At 44.0% G+C, this 23487-nt stretch overlaps 1 protein-coding gene across 2 annotated transcripts in view; it reads right to left on the bottom strand.

The window, feature by feature from the left end:
• Positions 1 to 3743: 3743 nt before the first annotated feature.
• The window catches only part of LOC310747877 (transmembrane protease serine 11E-like), a 79243-nt gene continuing 59499 nt past the window's right edge, over positions 3744 to 23487 (bottom strand). The window contains exons 6-11 of one of the 2 annotated variants that reach the window (XR_014541024.1): positions 17922 to 17960; positions 14681 to 14858; positions 10074 to 10333; positions 9051 to 9193; positions 7244 to 7527; positions 3744 to 5982 (exon numbers count right to left, since the gene is read on the bottom strand). Coding sequence is in view for 1 of the 2 variants with exons in the window: in XM_083583224.1 (XP_083439350.1) it covers positions 7366 to 7527; positions 9051 to 9193; positions 10074 to 10333; positions 14681 to 14858; positions 17922 to 17960 (782 nt within the window). In the remaining variant the exon portion in view is untranslated. Of the gene's footprint in view, positions 5983 to 7126; positions 7528 to 9050; positions 9194 to 10073; positions 10334 to 14680; positions 14859 to 17921; positions 17961 to 23487 lie in introns of those variants that run through there. The other variant, XM_083583224.1, reaches the window with a different exon arrangement.

Here is a 23487-nt window from a genome sequence, read left to right as displayed (position 1 = left end):
TATAGTTTTACTGATGCTATTAAAGGTAAAGGTAAAGGTACCCCTGCCCATACGGGCCAGTCTTGACAGACTGTAGGGTTGTGCGCTCATCTCACTCTATAGGCCGGGAGCCAGCGCTGTCCGCAGACACTTCCAGGTCACGTGGCCAGTGTGACAAGCTGCATCTGGCGAGCCAGCGCAGCACACAGAACGCCGTTTACCTTCCCGCTGGTAAGTGGTCCCTATTTATCTACTTGCACCCGGGGGTGCTTTCAAACTGCTAGGTTGGCAGGCGCTGGGACCGAACGACGGGAGCGCACCCCGCCGCGGGGATTCGAACCGCTGACCAAGCGATCGGCAAGTCCTAGGCGCTGAGGTTTTACCCACAGCGCCACCCGCGTCCCTGCACTGATGCTATTAGCTGTGTATAAATTAACACTGAAACCAAGCAGAGACAAAAGCAGACTGACAAACACATTAGCAATTAATAAAGGAGTCCCCTGGGCTGTCTGACAGCCTATCAGGAAAGAAGATCATGAAATATAGATTGAAAGCAAAACAAATCAGGCAACATTTGTGTCCCTTTTATTACTAAATTTGGAAATACATAATGCAGACTCAGATGTATGCAGTTCAGGTGAATACTATAGCACTTGTCATTTTAACTGAATGAATCCCAATTTAAGAGATTCAGAATATCAAGAGCAGTGTTGTGGGATTGTACATGTCTTCTCAAAATTGGGCAGGAGAGCACATTTGATCACATGATCCACTACCACCTTCTGCATCTGCAATGCGCAATGTTTCAAATCTAAACTTTTTATTTCAAAGAGTGAAGCTACCATGTGAATCCAGAGGTAGTATATTTTGTAGATCTTAAAAGAGGGGTGGGAAACATTACAGTGGTACCTCGGGTTATGAACTTAATTTGTTCCGGAGATCTGTTCTTAACGCGAAACCATTCTTAACCTGAGATGCACTTTCGCTAATGGGGCCTCCCGCTGCCACCGCGCCACCAGCGTGCGATTTCCGTTCTCATCCTGGGGCAAAGTTCTCAACCCGAGGTACTACTTCCGGGTTAGCGGAGTTTGAAACCTGAAGTGTTTGTAACCCAAAGCATTTGTAACCCGAGGTACCACTGTACTCTAATTCAGTAATGGCCAAACTTGACCCTCCAGTTGTTTTGGACTTACAACTCCCATCACCCCTAGCTAACAGGACCAGTGGTCAGGGATGATGGGAATTGTAGTCCCAAAACAGCTGGAGGGCCAAGTTTGGCCATCACTGCTGTGATTCAACTTCACAACAGATATGAAACCAATGAAAAATTGTTATCACCAAGTGCTTGGTTTTCACCTTCTGTTTCATTACAGCTACTGAAACATATTTCAGGAACAACATGCTTCCTCTAAGTTTCTTATTATATTCCTTAGCATGTACCAGTGATTCTTCTGGAGACAAGTCAGTTGCTCCCTACTTGTAGTCCTAATCTGAGATGTGGGCTATAAATGTTCTGAAGTTCATCTAGCATATTTTTTTTATAAGATATTTATTAAAGGTTTAAAAGTTTATATAACATAGAAAAAACAAAAAACAGAAAACAAAAACAATAAAAATACATACAAAACACATACAAACAAGTATAATTTCAATCCCTTATATTCATAAAACTTACTTTCCTGACCTCCTCATACCTCCCCTTTCTGTATTCCAATCTCTAATTAATTCAATTCAGCAAATCCTTCCCCTAATTTCTATATAATTTTTGACCTTTCTTTTCTTGATTACATAATCATTACAGCTTATAACCACTTAATTTCTGAATCAACATCGTTCTAACATTCAATAATTTTACAATATTTCTTAAGATAGTCCTTGAATTTCTTCCAATCTTCTTCCGCCGTCTTTTTTCCCTGGTCTCAGATTCTGCCGGTCATTTCTGCCAGTCCCATATAATCTATAACCTTCATCTGCCATTCTTCCACGGTGGGTAGATCTTCTGTCTTCCAATACTTTGCGATGAGTATTCTTGCTGCTGTTGTGGCATACATAAAAAATGTTCTGTCCTTCTTTGACACCAATTGGCCGACCATGCCCAGGAGAAAGGCCTCTGGTTTCTTCAGGAAGGTATATTTAAATACCTTTTTCATTTCATTATAAATCACTTCCCAGAAAGCCTTAATCCTTGGGCATGTCCACCAAAGGTGAAAGAATGTACCTTGAAGTTCATCTAGCATATTTGGATCTAAAACTCATTCAAGGCATTGGGAGGATGTCCTATTGATAAGAAGACAGCCTTAGAATATTCTATAGCTGAAGAATGTCAGTCTAAGATGGGTAAAGGCAAATACCTTACACAAGTGAAACAATAACCCTTTCTCCAATCTTAAAAGTCTGGTCACATTCTTAATTGGCTAGGATACGTGTGTGTGTGTGTGTGTGTGTGTGTACACATGCACGTGTATACACACACACACACACACACACACACACGTGTATATGTAACAAATTGAAAAATCAGAATAGAAATATCAAAGTTTAAAAACTAAAAAATACTGCATTAGAACATGTGATATTTAGCTGTGCCTATAATCCACAATGCCTGGCGTGCTCTGGTCCATGGGGTCACAAAGAGTCCTAAACGACTAAACAACAACAAATAATCCACAAAGGTCTAATTAATTTTTTGAAAAAGAAAAAGAAAACCTCCCCACAAACAATATGAAATGTGTCTGAAATTATATTATAATTATGTGGTGAAAGTTTTGGCTTCTGCAACCCATCAAGTGTTACCAGACAAAGTAGAACTGAGTGAAAGGAAGTCATGGATTTGACAATACAGTAGAGGCCTTCAGGAATTAGTGTTGCTGCTGTAGGGTTTGTTAGAATCTCCATTTAAATCCTCTGTAACCACACCTTTTTCCTGTGACCTTCTCAAGATGCAAGTAGGAATCTGTTCACCTGCAGTAGCAAAGGTGGACTTGTGTAAAGATGGACACTATATCACCCTGAACAGAATTTTGCCCCCCACCCCTATGTGAACTCAGTGAAAGAGTTCTCTGTGCTTGCCTCCTTGTAGCCACAAAACCCCAATCTGAAATGGAAGTCTGTCTTTGTCGTTTTTGTTGTTTCGTACTTGATTGGCATCTGCAGACAAGTAAAAAAGCTACTGATATACTGTATTTTTTGCTCTATAAGACGCACCAGACCACAGTTTTTGGAGGAGGAAAACAGGGAAAAAAATATTCTGAATCTTAGAAGCCAGAACAGCAAGAGGGATAGCTGCGCAGCGAAAGCAGCAATCCCTCTTGCTGTTCTGGCTTCTGTGATAGCTGCGCAGCCTGCATTCGCTCCATAAGACGCACACACATTTCCTCTTACTTTTTAGGAGGGAAAAAGTGAGTCTTGTAGAGCAAAAAATATGGTACTTCAGTATGTATAAGAAGATGGTTTAATGAGTGATTTAGAGATAGAAACGTAGAAAGACGACCCAACAAAAGTATGTTGTGATAAGTTTCTTCCATTTTTTAATCTCAAAAGGTCAAGAAGATCCTTCTTCAGAGTTCCTTTATTTCTTTTCTCAATGTTCTTGTATTGAATCATTAGCACCAACATGCAGTTCTCCTGCTGTTCAAATATAGGACACTGAGCATGGGCATAGCCTGGATTTATTGGGGGGGGGGGGTTAGAACCAAGTTATCTGCAATCAATTGGTCATTGGTTAAGTATTTTTATTTATTTACTTGATTTGGGGGGGGGGGCGCACCCACCATGCTAACGCCCATGACATTGAGAAAGAAGTTACCCGTGAGCTGCTAAAATGAAATTCAAGGATAAATTAAATTCCAAAAACCATATTGGGACAATACTTTTATTATGCCAACCAAAATGTTACAAAATAGTGTGAAAGGTAGTTGGAAAACAAGGCAGGTGTGGAGGAGAAAAAATTGGCTAGAAACATAGCCATCGGTGTCTGCATCCAGTAAGTATCAAAAAGCTGAAGTGTTGGAGGAGATAGCAGACATACATAATCACTGAATTGTAGAGTTGGAAGGGACCCCAAGGATCATCTAGTCCAACCCCTTCCAATGCAAGAATCTCAACTAAAGCACCCTGTCAAGTGGCCACCCATCCTCTGCTTAAATATCTCCAATGAAGGGGAATCCACCACCTTCGGAGAGAGTCTATTCCATGAAACTCTGTTTGGTGTTATGCACATTTCAGGTTACACCAAGGTCTATTGGAAAGGCAGGAGCATACAATGACCAGTTCTCCATCTTTGGAAATATTAAAACCAGTTGCCCTTAAATCATTCAGGGGAATAGCGATTTAAGTTTTACTCAAAGTAGACCCACTGAAATTAAAGGACCAAGCTTAATCATGTTCATTATTTTCAGTGGGCCTGCTCTGCGTACAACATAGTTGACTACTCTTACATCTTAACTGAAAATGAATTATTTATCCACACCTCAATTTAGGAGAAAGTAACAATATCTATAGCTCCAGGCACTGTCCTTTGCATCACTCAAGTAAGTGACTTTTTCTAGTTTTGCATAAACTTTTGATCCTTGGATGTTTTTTGAGTGAAGACAAACGGGAATGTTTTTAGACTAGGAAGGTAGTTTTGTAAGTATGCTCAGCCCAGTCCTGAAAGTTTATAGGCTGGAATCCATGCTGTTGCCAAGAAACTCTCCCCCACCCCACCCCTTAATATTCCTTGGACAGCTGTTTCACTAATTTTGTTCAAGAAGAACAAATTAGCATACATGCAGCAGTTTGTTTGTTTTTTAAGGTGGACAAGACTGACGCCTTAGGTAGCATTTGATTCGCTAGCACGTATAACTTTAATTTCAGCTGTGAAGCCCAAGGAAGCTTGATGATATATTACATCTATCATCACTCTAAGGGTGCTTTCAGACTAGCACTATTTTGGCAAATTCAGGTTGTGCAATTAAAAGATTTGTGCAACTTAACTCGCTCCCATCATCAGATTGTGTGTATGTGATGAAGCCAGGCTGACAAAAACAGAGTGTGAAATTTTACAAAGTTCCAAAATGCATGGCACCTACGTACATCACTGTACTAGAGTGCCAGCAAGGCAATACAGTGGTACCTTGGTTTAAGAACAGCTTAGTAGTTTATGAACAACTTGGATTAAGAACACTGCAAACCCGAAAGTAGGTGTTTTGGTTTGTGAACTTTGCCTTGGAAGCAGAACATGTTGAGTGTGTTCCATTTGTAAACTGAGTCCCCCACTGCTATCGGAAAGCACGCCTTGGTTTAAGAATGCTTTGGTTTAAGAACTTTGGACTTCCAGAACAGCTTAAGTTCGTAAACCAAGGTACAGTCATACCTTGGGTTACGAACGCTGTGGGTTGCACGTTTTCGGGTTGCAGACCACGGCAAACCCGGAAGTACCGGAACAGGTTACTTCTGGGTTTCAGCGCTCACGCATGCGCAAAAACACAAAATGACATCATGCACAGAAGCGCCAAGTCACGTCACGCGCATGCATAGACGCAGCGCTTCAGGCTGTGAACGCTGTAGGTTGTGAACGTGCCTCCTGCATGGATCACGTTCGCAACCCAAGGTATGACTGTACCACTGTATAGGAATAATGAAAAAATGTGTAGTTTACTTTTGCTGCTGGTTGAAAGTGTCTAGCAGGCCGACCATAATGTTCCTGATACCGTAATGCAGGAAAAGGTACTACTAGCATGTTTCTGGATGCAAGGCAAAGAGGAATATGGCAATGCTTCTACATGATAAAATTCAGGGCAATGGCCTTATCTGAATGCCTTGCAGTGAGACTGCTCTGCCCATTCTCTGGAACTCGCTATGCTCCACCTCTAGAGAGAATGTCCTATGCAGTTCACTTCAAGCTGTCCACCTTATCTATGACTGCTGTCAGGAACAAAACAACAACAAACCTCTGGTTACGTGAAACATATTCAATAAACACACAAGACATAACCGGCTGTACATTTGAATAAATAAAGTATACTTTTCATTGTACTATTCAAGGATTTCCAGAATATTAGCCTTGTTTCGCCATCCTGGGCTTCATCAGTAGTACAAACTCTAGATAATGCAGATAAATACAGTATCATAATCCTGACGAAGCCCAGGACGGCGAAACAAGGCTAATATTCTGGAAATCCTTGTCTTAGACTCTAATGAAAGGATTCTGTGGTATTGTAACAACCTTTCATGTAGATTGTTGGACTCTATGAACAGACAGGTGGATTAGAGAATGAACTGATCCACTGGGTCTTCTACTTTTTTCTGTTGAACTTTATGAGCTACTTCTGTTGAAATCTACAATTTAATACAATGAATAGTATACTTTATTTATTCAAACATATAGCCGGTTACGTCTTGTGTGTTTATTGAATGCTGTTAGGGGCAGCCACCCATGCATAGCTGTCAAGTGTCCCTTATTTGGCGGGACAGTCCCTTATCCCAGCGCCATGTCCTGCTGCTGTCCCTCAGTGATGAGGCTTTGTTTGGCTGCTGGCTGGGCTTTCTGCCTTAGGCTCAGAGGGGCTCAGAAGCTGAACATACCTGTGCCCGGAAAATCCCTTATTTTGGCTGCTGGTCCCTTATTTTCAAATCTGTAAGTTGACAGCTATGCACCCATGAGGCAAGGTGAGGTAACCTCTGGTCGCAGGATTCTCAGGGGCAGCAGATTCAGCCTCTCAAGAAATGCACTGGCAGAGATGGCTGCAGCAGCACACTCCTTGGAGGTGAGATCTGCCACCTCCTTGGCAGCTTCCCCCTATGTGGCCATTTGTCAAACAGGAGGTGCTGCTGGTCTCCTCCTACCCCAGCAAGGAAATTGCAGGAGTGACCTCTGGAGTCTCCTGGGCTCTGCACCCGCCTGGCATTATTCAGAGTGGGCACCTTCCCCTCCCTCCCCACCCTGATACGACCTTTGATTCTCACTTCAACCATTGGGTAAACTTGTTTCCGATGCAGATCTTCACTCACCCCTTCTTCCCTAGTGGGGAGCGCCATTTTGTGTTCACCTCTGGCGCCAGCCCTGACTGTTGTAGCTGTTCGGTGGCAGAAGCCAATGGGTAAAACCTTCCATGTTCTGAACTCACAATATTTCCTGCTAACATGCAGCTTCCGTGACCGGGGGGGGGGGAAATCATTCAAGCTATGCAAGGGAAGGTTACCCTTCTTTTGTGAGGGAAGCCTGTGTGTGAATACTGTAAATAAATACTGTTTAACCGTCTGCCTCCATTACTTCTTAACATACCAGAGCAACGCCAACAACTTTGGAAAGAAGGCAGACAATCTCACGTAAAGGACTTTTGCACACGTTACAAACGAGTATGACCTGCATACCGCCTATGATGTGCAAAACGTACAAATTTTGCATCAGAGCCCAGTATATTTCGTAATCCAATCCCGAAAGTAAGTCACTCGTGTGTAGACTCCAGGCTTATTTGGCTTAGCACACTCGTCTCCCCAGCTCACTATGCCGACAAGATACCACATGTTTCTTGTGTCAGGTGTAACCAGTGGGCCACCAGAGTCACCCTAGAGGGGGAGGAAAGGGAGTTTTAATAAAACGTTGATTTTCAGTAGAAGCAGAAGATTAAAGAGGCAGCATCAAGCTAAAATATATTCATTTTAAGTTAATGTTAAAAGTACATCCAGGTGTTGTACTTGCTGTTGTCCCTCCCTAGCCATGCTTATGCATTTTGCAAATGTTATTCCCCCTCAAACCAGAGGCAACAGGATAGCTATTTTTGAATTTTGCAACAGTTTGATCAAAGAGACATGCATTTTAACAAAAGCAATTCTTTGTGTCAGGTGCTAGATGCAGGCCTTTCAGGGTTTTGTGTGTGGATCTCTAGCTCAGAGCCAGTGATCTAGACTGAGTAGTAGTAGGATGTATTTGTATCTTCTTAGTCGACACATAGTCAAACAGAGGGCCCCTGCTTCATCCCACATGGATGTGTTTGTAAGAACAAGAAAAGAAGTTTTGATTTGAAAGATAACTGGTATTCCACGAGTTCCAATAGTTAAAACACAAATGGGAAAGGAAAGAAAGAGAGGAGGAGAAAAAAAGACGAAAGGAAGAATGAGGGGGAGAGACCAGACTCAGTCCACGGACTTTAGTCTCAGACATGGCTGCTGCTAAGGCAGACAGAAAAGAAGTGAGTGGAAAGGTGCTGGCCTTACCCTTTGGGTATGCCACTCTGCTCTTGGGCTTGATCATTGCACCAAAAACAGTTGAGTCTTTAGCTCTAGTTGTGTGCTGTGCTGTGTGCAGACAAGGAACCCATATGGGGAACTGCAGAGACCACAAAGAAGAATGCCTAGTTTGAGTGTGTACAGGTGGAGCATCTGGAGCCAATGTAGTGCTGCTGGGTTTCACACGCATTCTCTCCAGCAAGAGCTTCTCTAGAGAAGCCATCCCAGTACAGATGGCAGATCCAGCCTTCCAGCCTTGAGACGGAAGCACAGACTCAGTTCAGGGCTCACTGTGGCAAGGACTTCTGCCTCTCCTCTTGTTCTTTTGTTTTTAGCTGATTTATTTGTTTGATGGTGTGTTTTTACATCTATTGCTGCTTATTTCATTGATTGCTTTTATTTTGTGTTCTATACCCCACCCTGGTATCTGTATTAATGAAGGACAGGTTATAAATATATTTTTTAATAAATAAGAGTGAGTATGGGGCATTGAGGAAGGTTTCTAATACAGTCATACCTCGGGTTGCGAACGTGATCCGTGCGGGAGGCACGTTTGCAACCTGAAGCGTTTGCAACCTGAAGCGCTGCGTCTGCACATGCGCGTGACGCGATTCGGCACATGCACTTGACCTCATTTTGCGCTTCTGCAGGTGCACAATTGCCAAAACCCAGAAGTAACCCATTCTGGTACTTCCAGATTCAGCGCGGTCCGTAACCCGAAAACGCACAACCCACAGCGTTCGCAACCCGAGGTATGACTGTACTCAAAACTAGGAAGTGATGTTTCTTTAAATATATTCTTCTCACAGGAATGTCACCTTTGTTTACAGGGGATTAATTTTATCAGATGAGAGTGGACATACCTGACAGGAATCTACTCCTCCTTCCAGGTACCCAGCACATATCATCCCAGGTGTTATGGCCCCATTGTACACTTCTTTTCTATTACAAGTGGTGGAGTCTATGAGCTTTACTGTTGCTTCTTGAAGAACATTAGGAGTTTCACCTAAATGGAAAATATTCATCAGTGCATCAAATAATTTTGCTCTAGGTAAGGCAAGGCATATGGTGTGTCATATAAGATTAGCCACAGCTGCTTAAACTTGCATGAATATAAGAGATTTAAGGGGGAAGATATTTGTGTCTCTGCAGTTGAGCCTTTCCCTTCTAGGCTCCATGATTTCTTCTTCCACTTAGGCGAAGATTTCTTTCATCTTCTCTTCATTTTCCTTTTCTCTCGTTTGACAGCTTGGGGGAGGCGTTTTTGCCCCTCTGCAATTATATTTCATTCCCTACTCAGCATTTTCTCATCTCCACAGAAACCAGCAGCCCTCAGCAATCTGCTGTCACTCTCCTGCTCCCTGCCTGGCCACTCCCTGTACAAGGTTCAAAAAACTGTATGTACAATTAGATGCGAATAGGGAAGTGTGAACATGCATTTTCAGCATAGCCCAGAGGCCAGTTTAAAGATGGCATTGGTAATTTAACATAATCTCCTGTGCAAAAAAGAATCCATCCCTGTCTTCATCTCCTTAAATCTTAACACTGACGAAAGATACCGTATTTTTCGCTCTGTAAGACACACCAGACCACAAGACGCATCTAATTTTTGGAGGAGGAAAACAAGAAAAAAAAATATTCTGAATCTCAGAAGCCAGAACAGCAAGAGGGATCGCTGTGCAGTGAAAGCAGCAATCCCTCTTGCTATTCTGGCTTCTGGGATAGCTGTGCAGCCTGCATCCACTCTATAAGATGCGCATACATTTCCCCTTACTTTTTAGGAGGGAAAAAGTGAGTCTTATAGAGCAAAAAATACGGTACATTCCCACCCCTACCCTTAATCTTATCATACGAAATACTGTCTTCTTCTAAGTAGGTGTACTTACCATCATCACTCATTGCTCCCCATCCTGTAATAACAGCATCTATATTATATGGAATCCTCTCACTTGCATCTGGAAGGCAAACCCGATGAACAGCATTTGTGAAGTCCACACGTTTAGCCAGCTGCAGGACAGCAATGTCGTATTCATGGGCTGGATAACGGTACTTTTCATGAACTATAATGGTCTTGACAGGCCGTACAAGTAGCGAAGGTGTCAGATAGGTTCCAAAGCTAACAGTCCATAAGCGTGGGTTACTGGAACTGAAAAGAAGCAACAGATTAGAGCGAATCCCAGCATTGCTGAACTTGTTCATATGCAGATCCACAACAGAAAGACTACACTCCAAGAGAAAGCAGAGAAGGGCTACATGTATTCTGGCTCCTGTTGAACTGATTATGATGTTACCAATCGGCATTTTGAGATTCTTTGTTGTCTTCATCTTTTCTAAAGAAAAAGCAAAGCAACAAGCTACAATCCTCACAGTCACACAAGGCCTTGGAAGTATGTGAGTGGCGTCTAGACCTCCTCACGGGGTCTCTGCCATGGGAGCATATTCACCCAGTGCTTTTCCAGCTGCACTGGCTCCCGGTGGAGTACAGGGTCAGATTTAAGGTGCTGCTTTTGACCTTTAAAGCCCTTCACGGCCTAGGAGCCTTGTACCTACGGGCCAGCCTCTCCCGGTATGCCCCACGGAGAGCCTCAAGGTCCATAAACAGCAACACCCTAGTGGTCCCAGGCCCTAAGGAAGTCAGATTAGCCTCAGCCAGGGACAGGGCCTTTTCAACACTGGCACCGGCCTGGTGGAACGCTCTGCCTCATGAGACCAGGGCCCTGCAGGATCTGATTTCTTTCCGCAGGGCCTGTAAGACAGAGTTGTTCCGCCTGGCCTTTGGCTTGGAGCCAATTTGATTCCCTCCCCCTCTTTCTTTTTTCTTTTTCCTTTCTCCTCCTGTGATGAGGCTGCATTTTAATATTTTAATGTTTCAATATTTTAATGTTGTATTTTAATCTTGTTTTTGAGTTGTATTCATTCAACTTGTTTTTATTATTGCTTGTTAGCCGCCCTGAGCTCGGCCTTGGCTGGGGAGGGCGGGGTATAAATAAAAATTATTATTATTATTATAGTGAAGACCCATCTGTGAAAGGATTTGAGAAGGACCTCCACTTTGGTTGGTGGAATGTTATTTCCCTGCACACGCTGCTATTTCTCCTTCTCCCATTGCTATTCATACCTGACTCCCTGATTCTGAGTACTCTTTGTCAGTACACATGTCCCCAAATCAATATGTGATGAGCTAATACAAAAACTGGGAAAGGATTTGTAAAAGAACATCAGTGGGCAGAAGGAGAGGTTGCTTAACCCTTCCCATGCCTGCCAGGTTCTTCTTGGCAAATCGGATCTCCCAGCTGAGAGCCCAACTAGAGAAGAGCAGTATAAATGTGGCAGAGGGAGGAGATGTTATTTACAGATGATAATTCTCAAGAGGGGAGAAGGTTATGCATTCCTCTCCCACTGATTCTTCCCTTCCAATACTTACACTCACATTAGCGTTACAAAGAAAACACAATATTGTGAGTCCACTGTTGGATCTCTACAACATGCATTTCTAGGTAAGGCCATACTCTAGGCTGTCCCCATAGTCCCCCTTTCTTGACAGCTACCACCACTCCAAACCCTTTCACCACACCCAAAAACTGAAAGCAGATGAAGCTGTACAAAGTAGAAATGTGCATATGTGCTTAATTTATATCCTGTATTTTGATTTTGAGTTACCTTGGCATGGAGTAATCCAGGCATAGGCAAACTTGGTGCTCCAGATGTTTTGGGACTACAACTCCCATGATCCCTAGCTATTAGGGTCAGTGGTCAGGGATGATGAGAATTGTAGTCCCAAAACATCTGGAGGGCTAAGTTTGCCTATGCCTGGAGTAGTCACTACTGTGGGTAAGTCATGTTTCAGATATCAGCTGATCCCCAATTACAGTGGTACCTCGGTTTAAGAACAGCCCTGTTTACGAACTATTTGTTATACGAACTCAGCAAAACCAGAAGTAGTGTTCCGGTTACCAAACTTTACCTTAGTCGATGAATGGAAGCCGAACGGTGGAAGGGCACCGGTGGAGGGAGGCCTCATTAGGGAAAGTGCGCCTCAGTTTAAGAACAGTTTCGGTTAAAGAACAGACTTCCAGAACAGATTAAGTTTGTAAACCAAGGTACAGACATACCTCGAGTTGAAGTAGCTTTGGGTCGAGCGTTTTTGAGTTGCGCTCTGCGGCGACCCAGAAATAACGGAACACGTTACTTCCGGCTTTCGCCGCTTGCGCAGACGCTCAAAATGACGTCATGCGCGGAAGCGGCAAATCGCGACCCACGCAGACGCAAGTTGCATTCGCTTCAGGATGCGAACGGGGCTCCGGAATGGATCCCATTCACATCCAGAGGTACCACTGAATTTTCCCCTAATGTGGCTGCAGTGTTTTTAGATCAAAAGCAGTTGCAGAGACTGCAATGTTGAGTGAAAGACCAGTAAGGTGGGGAAAATGGCAGCTCCTACTTCCATTCATTCTTGTTCCCCAGGTATCACAAGTAGGTGTCAGGAACAAGGTAGGCTTACCGTATTTTTCGCTCTATAGGACGCAGCCGACCATAGGACGCACCTTGTTTTAGAGGGGGAGAACAAGGAAAAAAATTCTCCCCCTCTCTGCACAGCGCCCCTTCAGCGAAGTGGGAGGAGAAATGGAGCCCCTTCCATTTCTCCTCCCGCTTAGCTGAAGGGGCGCTGCGCAGCTCTCCCTCTCCCACATTGCCTTCGCCTTCAGTGAAGGCAACCCAAAGCCTCCGGAGTGCGGCTATCTGAAGCCAAGGAGCCTGCATTCGCTCCATAGGACGCACACACATTTCCCCTTAATTTTTGGAGGGGAAAATGTGCGTCTTATAGAGCGAAAAATACGGTAGATCAAAATTACAACCCTGCAGCAGTAGCTTTTGGTAAACACAAAGTGGGAGCTAGGATTCATGCAAATAAACTTCACCTGTAGTTTGGGCCTATGAGTTCACTGCAATAATATACCCCTTTTGTTCCTTCTGATTTTTATACAAAGTCTTGTTCTACAAGAACTTTTATGCTGTGGACTGGCTATAGCTCATGGGAGGAAACATGCTCAGCATGCGGAAGGTCCCAATTTCAGTGGCTGGCATCTCCTGCTAAAAAGGTTCATGTGCTGGAAAAGACTGCTGCCTCAGTTTCTGGAGATAAAATGAATAGCCCAATGTTGTCTGCTGGGTCAAAGTAGACAACTCTGGGCTATTAATTTTATTTAATAAAATAATTTGTACACCGCCTTTCATTTCAAGAATGTCAAGGTGGTTCACAAACAAAACGATCAAGTTAACTCAATAAAGTTACCGTATTTTTCCACCTATAAGACGCCCCCATGTATAAGACGCCCCCTATTTTGGGGGACTCTGATTTAAGAAAAAATTGTGTATTTTACTATCCGTGTATAAGATGCCCCCCCCCCATTTTTGACATTATTTTTTAGGGGGGAAACCTAGTCTTATACACAGAAAAATACAGTAATTGTTATTTATTAAATTTCTATACCACCCTTCATCTGAGGATCACAATAGGGGACAGATAAGAAAAGTGTGCACAAGTATATGCATTTTCAGCAAAGCCCAGAAACCAGCTTAAAGGTGGCAGTTGGTAGTTTAACATAAGGAAAGGTAAAAGATAAAGGACCCCTGGATGGTTAACTCCAGTCAAAGGCGACTATGGGATTGCAACGCTCATCTCGCTTTCAGGCTGAGGGAGCCGGCGTTTGTCCACAGACAGCTTTCCGGGTCATGTGGCCAGCAGGAGTAAACCACTTCTGGCACAATGGAATACCGTGACAGAAACCAGAGCACACGGAAACACTTTTTAACTTCCCACCACAGCGGTAGCTATTTATCTACTTGCACTGGTGTGCTTTCGAACTGCTAGGTTGGCAGAAGCTGGGACAGCAACAGGAGCTCACCCTGTTGCGGGGATTCGAACCGCCAACCTTCTGATTGGCAAGCCCAAGAGGCTCAGTGGTTTAAACCACAGTGCCACCTGCTTAATTTAACATAATGTCCTGTGCACTGATGACAGATATGTTCCTCAAGTTAAAATATCAATCACAATAAAACACCAAAATGTCACAGTACAGTGGTACCTCGGGTTAAGAACTTAATTCATTCTGGAGGTCCGTTCTTTACCTGAAACTAAAGCACCACTTTAGCTAATGAGGCCTCCCCCTGCCACTGCGCAATTTCTGTTCTCATCCTGAAGCAAAGTTCTTAACCCGAGGTACTATTTATGGATTAGCGGAGTCTGTAACCTGAAGCGTCTGTAACCTGAGGTACCACTGTAATGGGGAACAGCAGCAACTGGTAAAGAAACTGGTAAAGCAACAGCCAGAGCCCATCTATTCTCTCCCCAGGGACATCCTTCCACAAGGTAAGCTAGATGAGCAGCTTCATATGTTCTCAACAAGTCAGCAAGAGATCTCTCATGTCATCAGAGAGCTTAGCTTTATAATTCAACCAGTACATACATTTCTTATTCCAGTTGAAAACTTACTCTTTGAAGCAATGAGCTGCAGACACAAGCCATGTGTTACTGATCAGCGTTGCACCACAACGATGGATGTTATTCCGCATGAGACTGGCCTGCCATGGCCACTCTCCAGACCCTGAGATTTCAACTCCTCCAGTTATTCTTGGAGAGACTGTTGATCTGTTATATCGAAGCCCACAGACTGTTAATGTCAAGAAAAAGGTAGATGTTGAGGTTTATGAAATATGCCTGCCGATCTGTCTAGGTGTATACTGATCATAAAATCATTGGGAGGGAAAGACATCCATCTTTACTGGGGCCTTCTTTCGAAACCTGGGTCAGTTTTGCCACATGCTCCTAATTCAGACTCTGTATGGCACCGTGAGCCCACAAAATTCTATATACTTCAGTACTCTTGTTAGGCTCTGCAAATTTACCATAGTCAAAATATGTATTCAGTACCTCATTAAACCAAACACTTAGATCATGGTGCTTATCCCATGCAGAAATGATATGTGCATGTGGCAGGTTGGCTCTCATGTAGTAATAAAGATAATTTTCTTTAATAGAAATGCATTTCACTTATTTGAAGTGTTTAGATTCCTCCTCTGAGCCACAGTGCTCAGAGTGGCTTGCAACAACTTTTAAAATGGCTGCAAAAATAAGATAAAATCAGCAGCAGACACCACTTTCTACAGCCCTCCATTTTGAGAACTGTCCATTTGTTACTGCTCCTTGCTTCCTGCTACTTAACCAGTTCCCGATCCTCAAGAGGAACTCTGTTATTCCATGACTGCTTACACAGGAATCTTTGGTGTAGTACCTTGCCAGAAGTTTTTTGAAAGTCCAGATGCACTATTCCACCTGGATCCCTCTTTCTGTATGCTTGTTTACACTCTCAAATAATTCTTAATAGGTTTATATTATAGAAGTCATGCAGGTTCTGCTTCAGTAATGCTTGTTCTTCTATATGTTTGCTTATTTTATCTTTAATGGTACTTTACACCAGTTTTCCCATGCAGACATTAAGCTAACTGGCTTGCAATTTTCAGGATGTCCCCTGTATCCCTTTTTAAAAATTGGTGTTACGTTGGCTACTTTCCAGTTCTCAGGTATGGAGGATCAATTTACACTTCTTCTTTTTTTGTTAGAAGATCAGCAATTTCGCATTTGAGTTCTTTGAACCTGGATGGACAACATCCAGAGCCAGCCATTTGTCCATTTTTATTTTGCCTATTTAGCCTAGAATTTCATCACATCACTGATTAATCAAACCATACAACTTCAGCTTGCTATTATGTAGAAAACAGAGGCCGTCTCTGGACATACCGTATTTTTCGCCCTATAGGACGCACTTTTCCCCCTCCAAAAATGAAGGGGAAATGTGTGTGCGTCCTATGGGGCGAATGCAGGCTTTCGCTGAAGCCTGGAGAGAGAGGGGGGTTGGTGCGCACCGACCCCTCTCGCTCTCCAGGCTTCAGGAAGCTCTCCCACGGCTTGCGGAGAGCTGCCTGCACCCCGAAGCCTGGGGCGCGCTGAGCTCAGCACACCCCAGGCTTCCGGCTTCACGCAACTCTCCGCTAGCCGTGGGAGAGCTGCGCAAAGTCGCGCAGCTCTCCCACGCCTTGCGGATAGCAGCCTGTTCTGGGGGCTGGGGTCGGGGGAAGCTCAGGCTTCCCCCACCCCAGCCCCGCACCTGGGGGGGGGGGGAAATAATTTTTTTTCTTTATTTCCCCCCCAAAAAACTAGGTGCGCCCTATGGGCCGGTGCGCCCTGTGGGGCGAAAAATACGGTAAATAGATAAACAAGCCATGTCCGTTAGGGTTTGTTTCTGGTAGGAATGTGCATCTACCTCAATATTGTGTTCAAACCTCAGTTTGGGACTTCGTAAAATAGCTTGGTTTGGCTCACATCAATCCAGAGGCTGCTCAACTTGGCTTGGGAGTTTTAGTACACTTTATTTAACCTCTTCATATTCATTATTGGGAAATCAAAAACTGATTATAACTTTTCCCCCTTTTGATGTAAGTGTATGAAATTTGCAGGCAATGGTAGCCGCACCCCACTGTGAATAAAGCATACCAAATTACAGGCAAATAGAGCCAGAGGCTTTTGTGCAGCACACTTCTAAAATGGGTTTTCACACACACATACAAGAAATGTACAACATTTTTATTATTTTGGGGCAGAATTGGAAGAAATTTGCAGGCAAGGCTGCCCCTTCCAAAGCCATAAATCCCATCAATTTTCAGAAGGTTAGCTTCAATCGTTTTACTTCAAAAGCAGCCATTACAATATGAGATAGATAAAAAAAGAATAGTTTAATCTCTTGTAGTGTTTTGTGGGCAATTGCAGACCTGAGACAGATGCCTTAATAGCCCTGCCAAACTGTAGACAAATAGTTCAGGGTCTTTGGTGCTATGCACCGTTAGCGGGGAAGATGAACTAAGGAAAATTCATTTTCTGAGTAAAATCATTTCAATTACAAGCAGAAGAAGAGGACAAAAGAGAGGGCAGAGCCAATCTTTATGATTCTCATCCACTCACCTTTGATGGAGGAGCCAATCAGCAGCCTGGCCCTGCTTCGTACTGTATGAGAAGGCCAATCCCCAAGGGGGACAGAGAATATTTCTCCACCTCTTTCAGAGAATCAACCTTATGGGCTCCTAATAAGCCCAATTTATACAGTGGTGCCTCGCAAGACGAAATTAATTCGTTCCGCAAGTTTTTTCTTCTTGTGAGTTTTTCGTCTTGCGAAGCACGGTTTCCCATAGGAATGCATTGAAAATCAATTAATGTGTTCCTATGGAGACCGCCTTCAGACCAGGTCCGGGGACAGTCTGTTCCCGGACCTGTCCTGAAGGCTTGCGGTGGGAGGAGGGCTTTCCTCCCCACCGCCAACATTCAGAATGCTGTTCTGAATGTTGGCGATGGGGAGGAAAACCTTCCTCCCACCGCAAGCCTTCAGGACAGGTCCGGGAACAGAGGAGAAGGCGCGCTGCGCTTCCCCGCTGTCCCCAGAGATTTCCCTATGGGCTTTCGTCTTGCAAAGCAAGCCCGTAGGGAAATTCGTCTTGCGAAGCCACTAAAAAAATCGGAAAACCCTTTCGTCTTGCGGGTTTTTCGTTTAGCGAGGCATTCGTCTTGCGGGGCACCACTGTACTTTGCTGGATTGGTCAAAGACCTGGTCACCATGGGTAGCTTAGAAATGTCTTCAAAAGAATTGCTGCATTTTTTATAGCTAATAGGAGGGATTTAAACTTACAGTCACTGAAGAGTTTTTCAGCCATTTCTTTGCTCATATCTGGAAGAAAGACATAATCAGGATTAGATTGCACGACAGTCATCTGACATCTTACTCAAAGTTAGAATTAATTTTGGAAAGAGCTACTTCAAATTAGATTTAATAGATAGATGATTCATTACAAGAACACCTGTGCTTTTGTTAAGACACAAAAGGGATTGATGGGTTTATTATCGAAGTGATTTACATATAACAGTCAAAATAATATCACTGCAAGTCATAAAACAATTAAAACATTAGCATAGAAGAACTGTTACTGTGGCCTAAGGCAGTGGATTAATTCAGATTCATTTATTGGTATCCGTTCTAGTCCTCACTTAACCATGAAGCTCACTGGGTGACCTTGGCCTTGTCAGTGTGTCTCAGCCTTTACAACATCCCAGGGCTGTTGTGGGAATAAAATGAGAGGAAGAACCATGTGTGACACTTGGAGCTCTTTGGAGGAAAGTTGGGATATAAACAATAAATTAATCTACCAAAACTTCGAGGGGATTTACCAGTAAATCCCAATCGACCTGCTGAACATCCCTGCTCTAGAGCAACTGGGAACCAATTCTTTCCTTATACCGTATTTTTCACTCTATAAGACGCACTTTCCCCCTCCTAAAAAGTAAGGGGAAATGTGTGTGCGTCTTATGGAGCAAATGCAGGCGAGAGGCTCAGTGCTCCCTTTAAAGAGCCCCGGGGAGCGTGTGTGCGGCTCTTGGGGGCTTTTCCCCGAGGAGGGAGAAGGGCACACACTCTGCACGCTCTTTAAAGGGTGCACGCCTCTTGGGGGACCCTTCATCCCGCTGCCCTGAAGAGGCTTCGTGCAGCTATCCCAGAAGCCAGGACAGCAAGTGTCTATCCCAGAAGTCAGATCCTTCTTGCTGTTCTGGCTTCTGGGATTCAGAATATTTTTTTTCTTGTTTTCCTCCTCCAAAAACTAGGTGCGTCTTATGGTCTTAAAGAGTGAAAAATACGGTAAATCTTTCACTTGTCCCTGTTGCCCTTTATAAAGTAGGCTGGGGACCAGGATGAGATGAGAGGCGTGTGCAGGAGCCAGAAGAGAGAGCCAACACAGGCTTTATTTGTGCAGGAGATATGTAGGTGCTGAAGATCTGTAAGCTAGGCAGTGTTGCTGAATGTGTGTGAGGCAGGGAGGGGAGAGAGTGTCTATTAAAGAGGTTGGGACTTCATAAAATTTGACACCAGGAAGATTAGGGTGGAGAGAGAGAGAGAAATGAGTGATAGGGCATATGGTTTGACGGCTTGAATGCATAAGGTCTGAAGTTTAATATGGGGTATATGCAATTAAAAAGATTTCTTATACCATATTTTTCAGTGACTCAAGAAAATGCACTATCCGTGTATAAGCCGATGCCTTATTTTAAACTTCAAAAATTTAGGGAAAAATATAGTCTTGTACACGGGAAAATATGGTAATCGTGCTGGGAAAGATCCTGTCCAATATCTTGGTGGAGCCAGTTCCAAGCACAGTAATTGGTTCTGGGGTAGATAGACCAATTCAGCGCAAGGCAGTTGCTTATATATACTGGCACCAAATATCCACAAGGTGGAGCTCTGTATCAAAGAACAGTACTTAATTTTTGTTTATTTCATAGCATTTATTCCCTGCACCCTTCAGTTTGCAATATTCAGAGCAGCTTAGTATACAGTAAGGTTTGAAACAGCAAGGCAAAGACATATCCCACAACAGCTTAAGACGGTTGCCATTAGCAGAAAAATCAGCTTGTTATATGGTCAAAGGCCTGAGCAAAACGTTCAGTTTTGACCTGGTGTCAACAAAAGACAAACGGTTCATTGCCAAAGCAGCCTCTCTGCAGACAATATTCTGTAATAGGTTGTCACAACCAAACCACATACACCTTCTCTGGATGCCACCTAACCTCCAAAGGCAGGGAGACCCTGAGTAGGCCCTCTGAAGATAATCTTAGCATTTGAACAGGCTCACGTGGGTGCAGTCAGTCCTGAAGAGACTCAGCACACAAAACATATTCTAGGTCTCTTTAAGTCTACTTCCAAAAAACATGACCAATAAGTACAATCCATCAATAATATATATTATAGAGCTTCAAAGGATATGGCCATCACTTTAAATTGTGTGCAGAAATGGACCAGAAGATGCTTAAGAAATGGAAAGATCTCTTCCATCCTACTAGTCCCAGCCAGCAATCTGGTACCTGTTTATTTTAACTTACAATTTTTTCTAAGTTTTGAGAAGCCAGCCCCATGTACAACAGATTGCAGTAATCCAGTTTACTAGCGGGTGAAGCACAGTGGCCATGTGCCATGTGGCCATGTACAGTGGTAGCATGTGGGGGTATAGGTGAAGGCAAGAATGATGCAGCAAGTCTTTTTTAAGGTGTTGTGGGGCATTTGTGAGAAACAGAGTTTGATACTGATATTACCTCAGATCTTTGTGTGATCTTACTCAGCACCAGCAATTTCATGTAAATGCAATTTTGCATAAATTTCAACATCATTTGCTGTAATAATAAGCTCCCTCAACTACCATTCTAGAATGAGGTAGAAGTGGAACCCATGAAATACGTTGCCCCCAATTTTGATCCCAGACAGCTTCACTCAGAGAGGTTACCCCAGCACTGAAAAACACTTATAGAGGTCCAGGAGAATTAGAAGAGTCACACTCCCTAGTCCCAATACAATCAGAGAAACCAAGTCTGTATCCAGGCCAACCCAGAACAGAAACCCAATGGAAATGAAGCCAGATGATCAATCTCCTACAGGAGCAGGTTATTGGCTAGGAGCGGCGAAAGTTGAGCAACAGTTAATAGGCTGCACCACTCCAAACACCTTGTCCACATCCTCACGCATCAACAAATGACATTAATCCAAGAAAACAGGGCTAGGTGGTGCTGCGGAACTACAGGAATAGTGCCTCCCAAGTTGTTGCAGATTTAGGTGATTTTTTTTATGATTGAACTGATTGCCAGTTTATTCAGGGCAGGCCTCTAAAGATTCCTTTAAAACGTTTTGTTGTTGCAGTTGCGGAAACAAATGTTCCCATATCAGACATGAATCTCATTTTTAAAGGCACTTAGATCATTCGTAGGAACGGTGGGAGCGATCAAAGGAACCATAACTGATTTAACGAGCCATTCGCAGTTTCACTGTAATGCCCGTGTGTACTTAGACATGCATGGCTTAATCTTTGAGACAAGCATATGCTACTGGCAGGATCAATGAGGTAGCTGCCCTCGACCATTAGGTGACGGGTCGGCGTGGTCGGTGTCACCGCGCCACACCCCAGGGCCGGCCCCTCAGCTGGGTGAGCAAGAGCAGAGCTACGCCGGCTCCCCGCACGGGGAGCGGCCAAGGGGGCCCACGGCACGCTGGATAGACAGGAGACGGAGGCGGCGACCTTCATTCCTGAAAGGATGCAGGTGGCGCTGTGGTCTAAACCACAGAGCCTAAGGCTTGCCGATCAGAAGGTCAGCGGTTCAAATCCCTGCGACAGGGTGAGCTCCCGCTGCTCGGTCCCTGCTCCTGCCAACCTAGTAGTTCAAAAGCACGTAAAAGTGCAAGTAGATAAATAGGTACCGCTCCAGCAGGAAGGTAAACGGCATTTCCGTGCGCTGCTCTGGTTCGCCAGAAGTGGCTTAGTCGTGCTGGCCACATGACCCGGAAGCTGTACGGTGGCTCCCTCGGCCAATAAAGCAAGATGAGCGCCGCAACCCCAGAGTCATTCGCAACTGGACCTAACAGTCAGAGGTCCCTTTACCTTTACCTTTTTATATCATTCCTATTCAATTTTTCTTAGGTCATAGGGGAAACAGGAAAATATTTCCTGTAATGAATCTTTAGTGTTAAGAGTGTAGAATTCAGGGCTTATCCACACTTACCTTTTCCCTGCTCTTTCCAGGCACATTTCTGTATGTTAAAGTTCCTTGTCCAAACACCCCCTTTTTTTGCCCCAAAGCTTTCCCCACGAAACCCTGCTCTTTAAAGCTAAAGTACAACAAACAGCAATTCGGGTTTTCCATGGATTGATGTCTGCTCCAATTAAGCTTCAAGAGCGGGTTTTCGCAGGGAAAACTTGGGGGTGAAAAAATGGGTGCGTGGACATGGACCATACCTGGAAAGCACAGGTAAGTGAATAAGCCCCCAATTTTGGATCACAGCCCAGTTTTACACAGGCATTCTGCTGGTCCCTGATAGATAATCTAAGACTATGGTAGTACTTGTTCCGCAGATCAGCAGAGGAATAAAGAGGCTCATGACACAAAGGGCAAGTAAATTTGCTTCTAGGAATACATGTATTCATACATAAGCACTTCATTTATGGGTGTGGCCACCAAGTTGTTTCTTGAAACTGCATGCAGCAGGAGAAGGAATAGCCACAACATTTACTTGGGGAATTGATGCATCAGGTACAAACATGAATAAAACAATGTTCCTTGCAATATTTTCATATTTTCCATATTTTCCTTCTTAACAAAATGCTAACTTATCCAGATGAAGCACCTGGTAATGAAGTTCTAACCAGAATCTCATGCTCATACAGTTTGAGCTAGTAAGTTCAGTCTCTGGAACATACTCACTTTAAAAAACAACAGCAACCACGAAGAAGAAGAAGAAGAAGAAGAAGAAGAAGAAGAAGAAGAAGAGGAGGAGGAGTTTGGATTTGATATCCCGCTTTATCACTACCCGAAGGAGTCTCAAAGCAGCTAACATTCTCCTTTCCCTTCCTCCCCCACAACAAACACTCTGCGAGGTGAGTGGGGCTGAGTGACTTCAGAGAAGTGTGACTAGCCCAAGGTCACCCAGCAGCTGCAGGTGGAGGAGCGGAGACGCGAACCCGGTTCCCCAGATTACGAATCTACTGCTCTTAACCACTACACCACACTGGCTCTCTACACGACCAGTGTAGACACACTCTAATTTATGTGTAGAAATCATCACCACTCATTATATGGGTGATGTGTCTGGTTGGGGAATGCTGGAGTCATAACAGACTTTTCACCCACATAATGTGTAGCGAGCAACAGGGACAGGCAGGACCAAAACAACTCCTGACAAAACCTAGGATGCTATGTCATTTACTTGGAATATTAAAACGTTTAATACTTCTGCCAAAGCTAAAAGAATTTTAAATCACTTAAAAAGCAAAGGTAGCCATGTTGGTTCATAAGGAGGCAGAATCCAGAGTTTGCAACTGGGTAATACATTCAGGGACGCGGGTGGGGCTGTCGGTTAAACCACAGAGCTTAGGACTTGCTGATCAGAAGGTCGGCGGTTCAAATCCCCGCGACGGGGTGAGCTCCCGTTGCTCGGTCCCTGCTCCTGCCAACCTAGCTGTTCGAAAGCATGTCAAAGTGCAAGTAGATAAATAGGTACCTCTCCAGCAGGAAAGTAAATGGCATTTCTGTGCGCTGCTCTGGTTTGCCAGAAGCGGCTTAGTCATGCTGGCCACATGACCCGGAAGCTGTACGCCGGCTCCCTCGGCCAATAAAGCGAGATGAGCACCGCAACCCCAGAGTCATCTGCGACTGGACCTAATGGT

This window comes from Podarcis filfolensis (assembly GCF_964270895.1).
Source record: "Podarcis filfolensis genome assembly, chromosome: 13".
NCBI classification, from domain to species: Eukaryota; Metazoa; Chordata; class Lepidosauria; order Squamata; family Lacertidae; genus Podarcis; species Podarcis filfolensis.
This window is presented reverse-complemented; position numbering and strand designations above follow the sequence as displayed.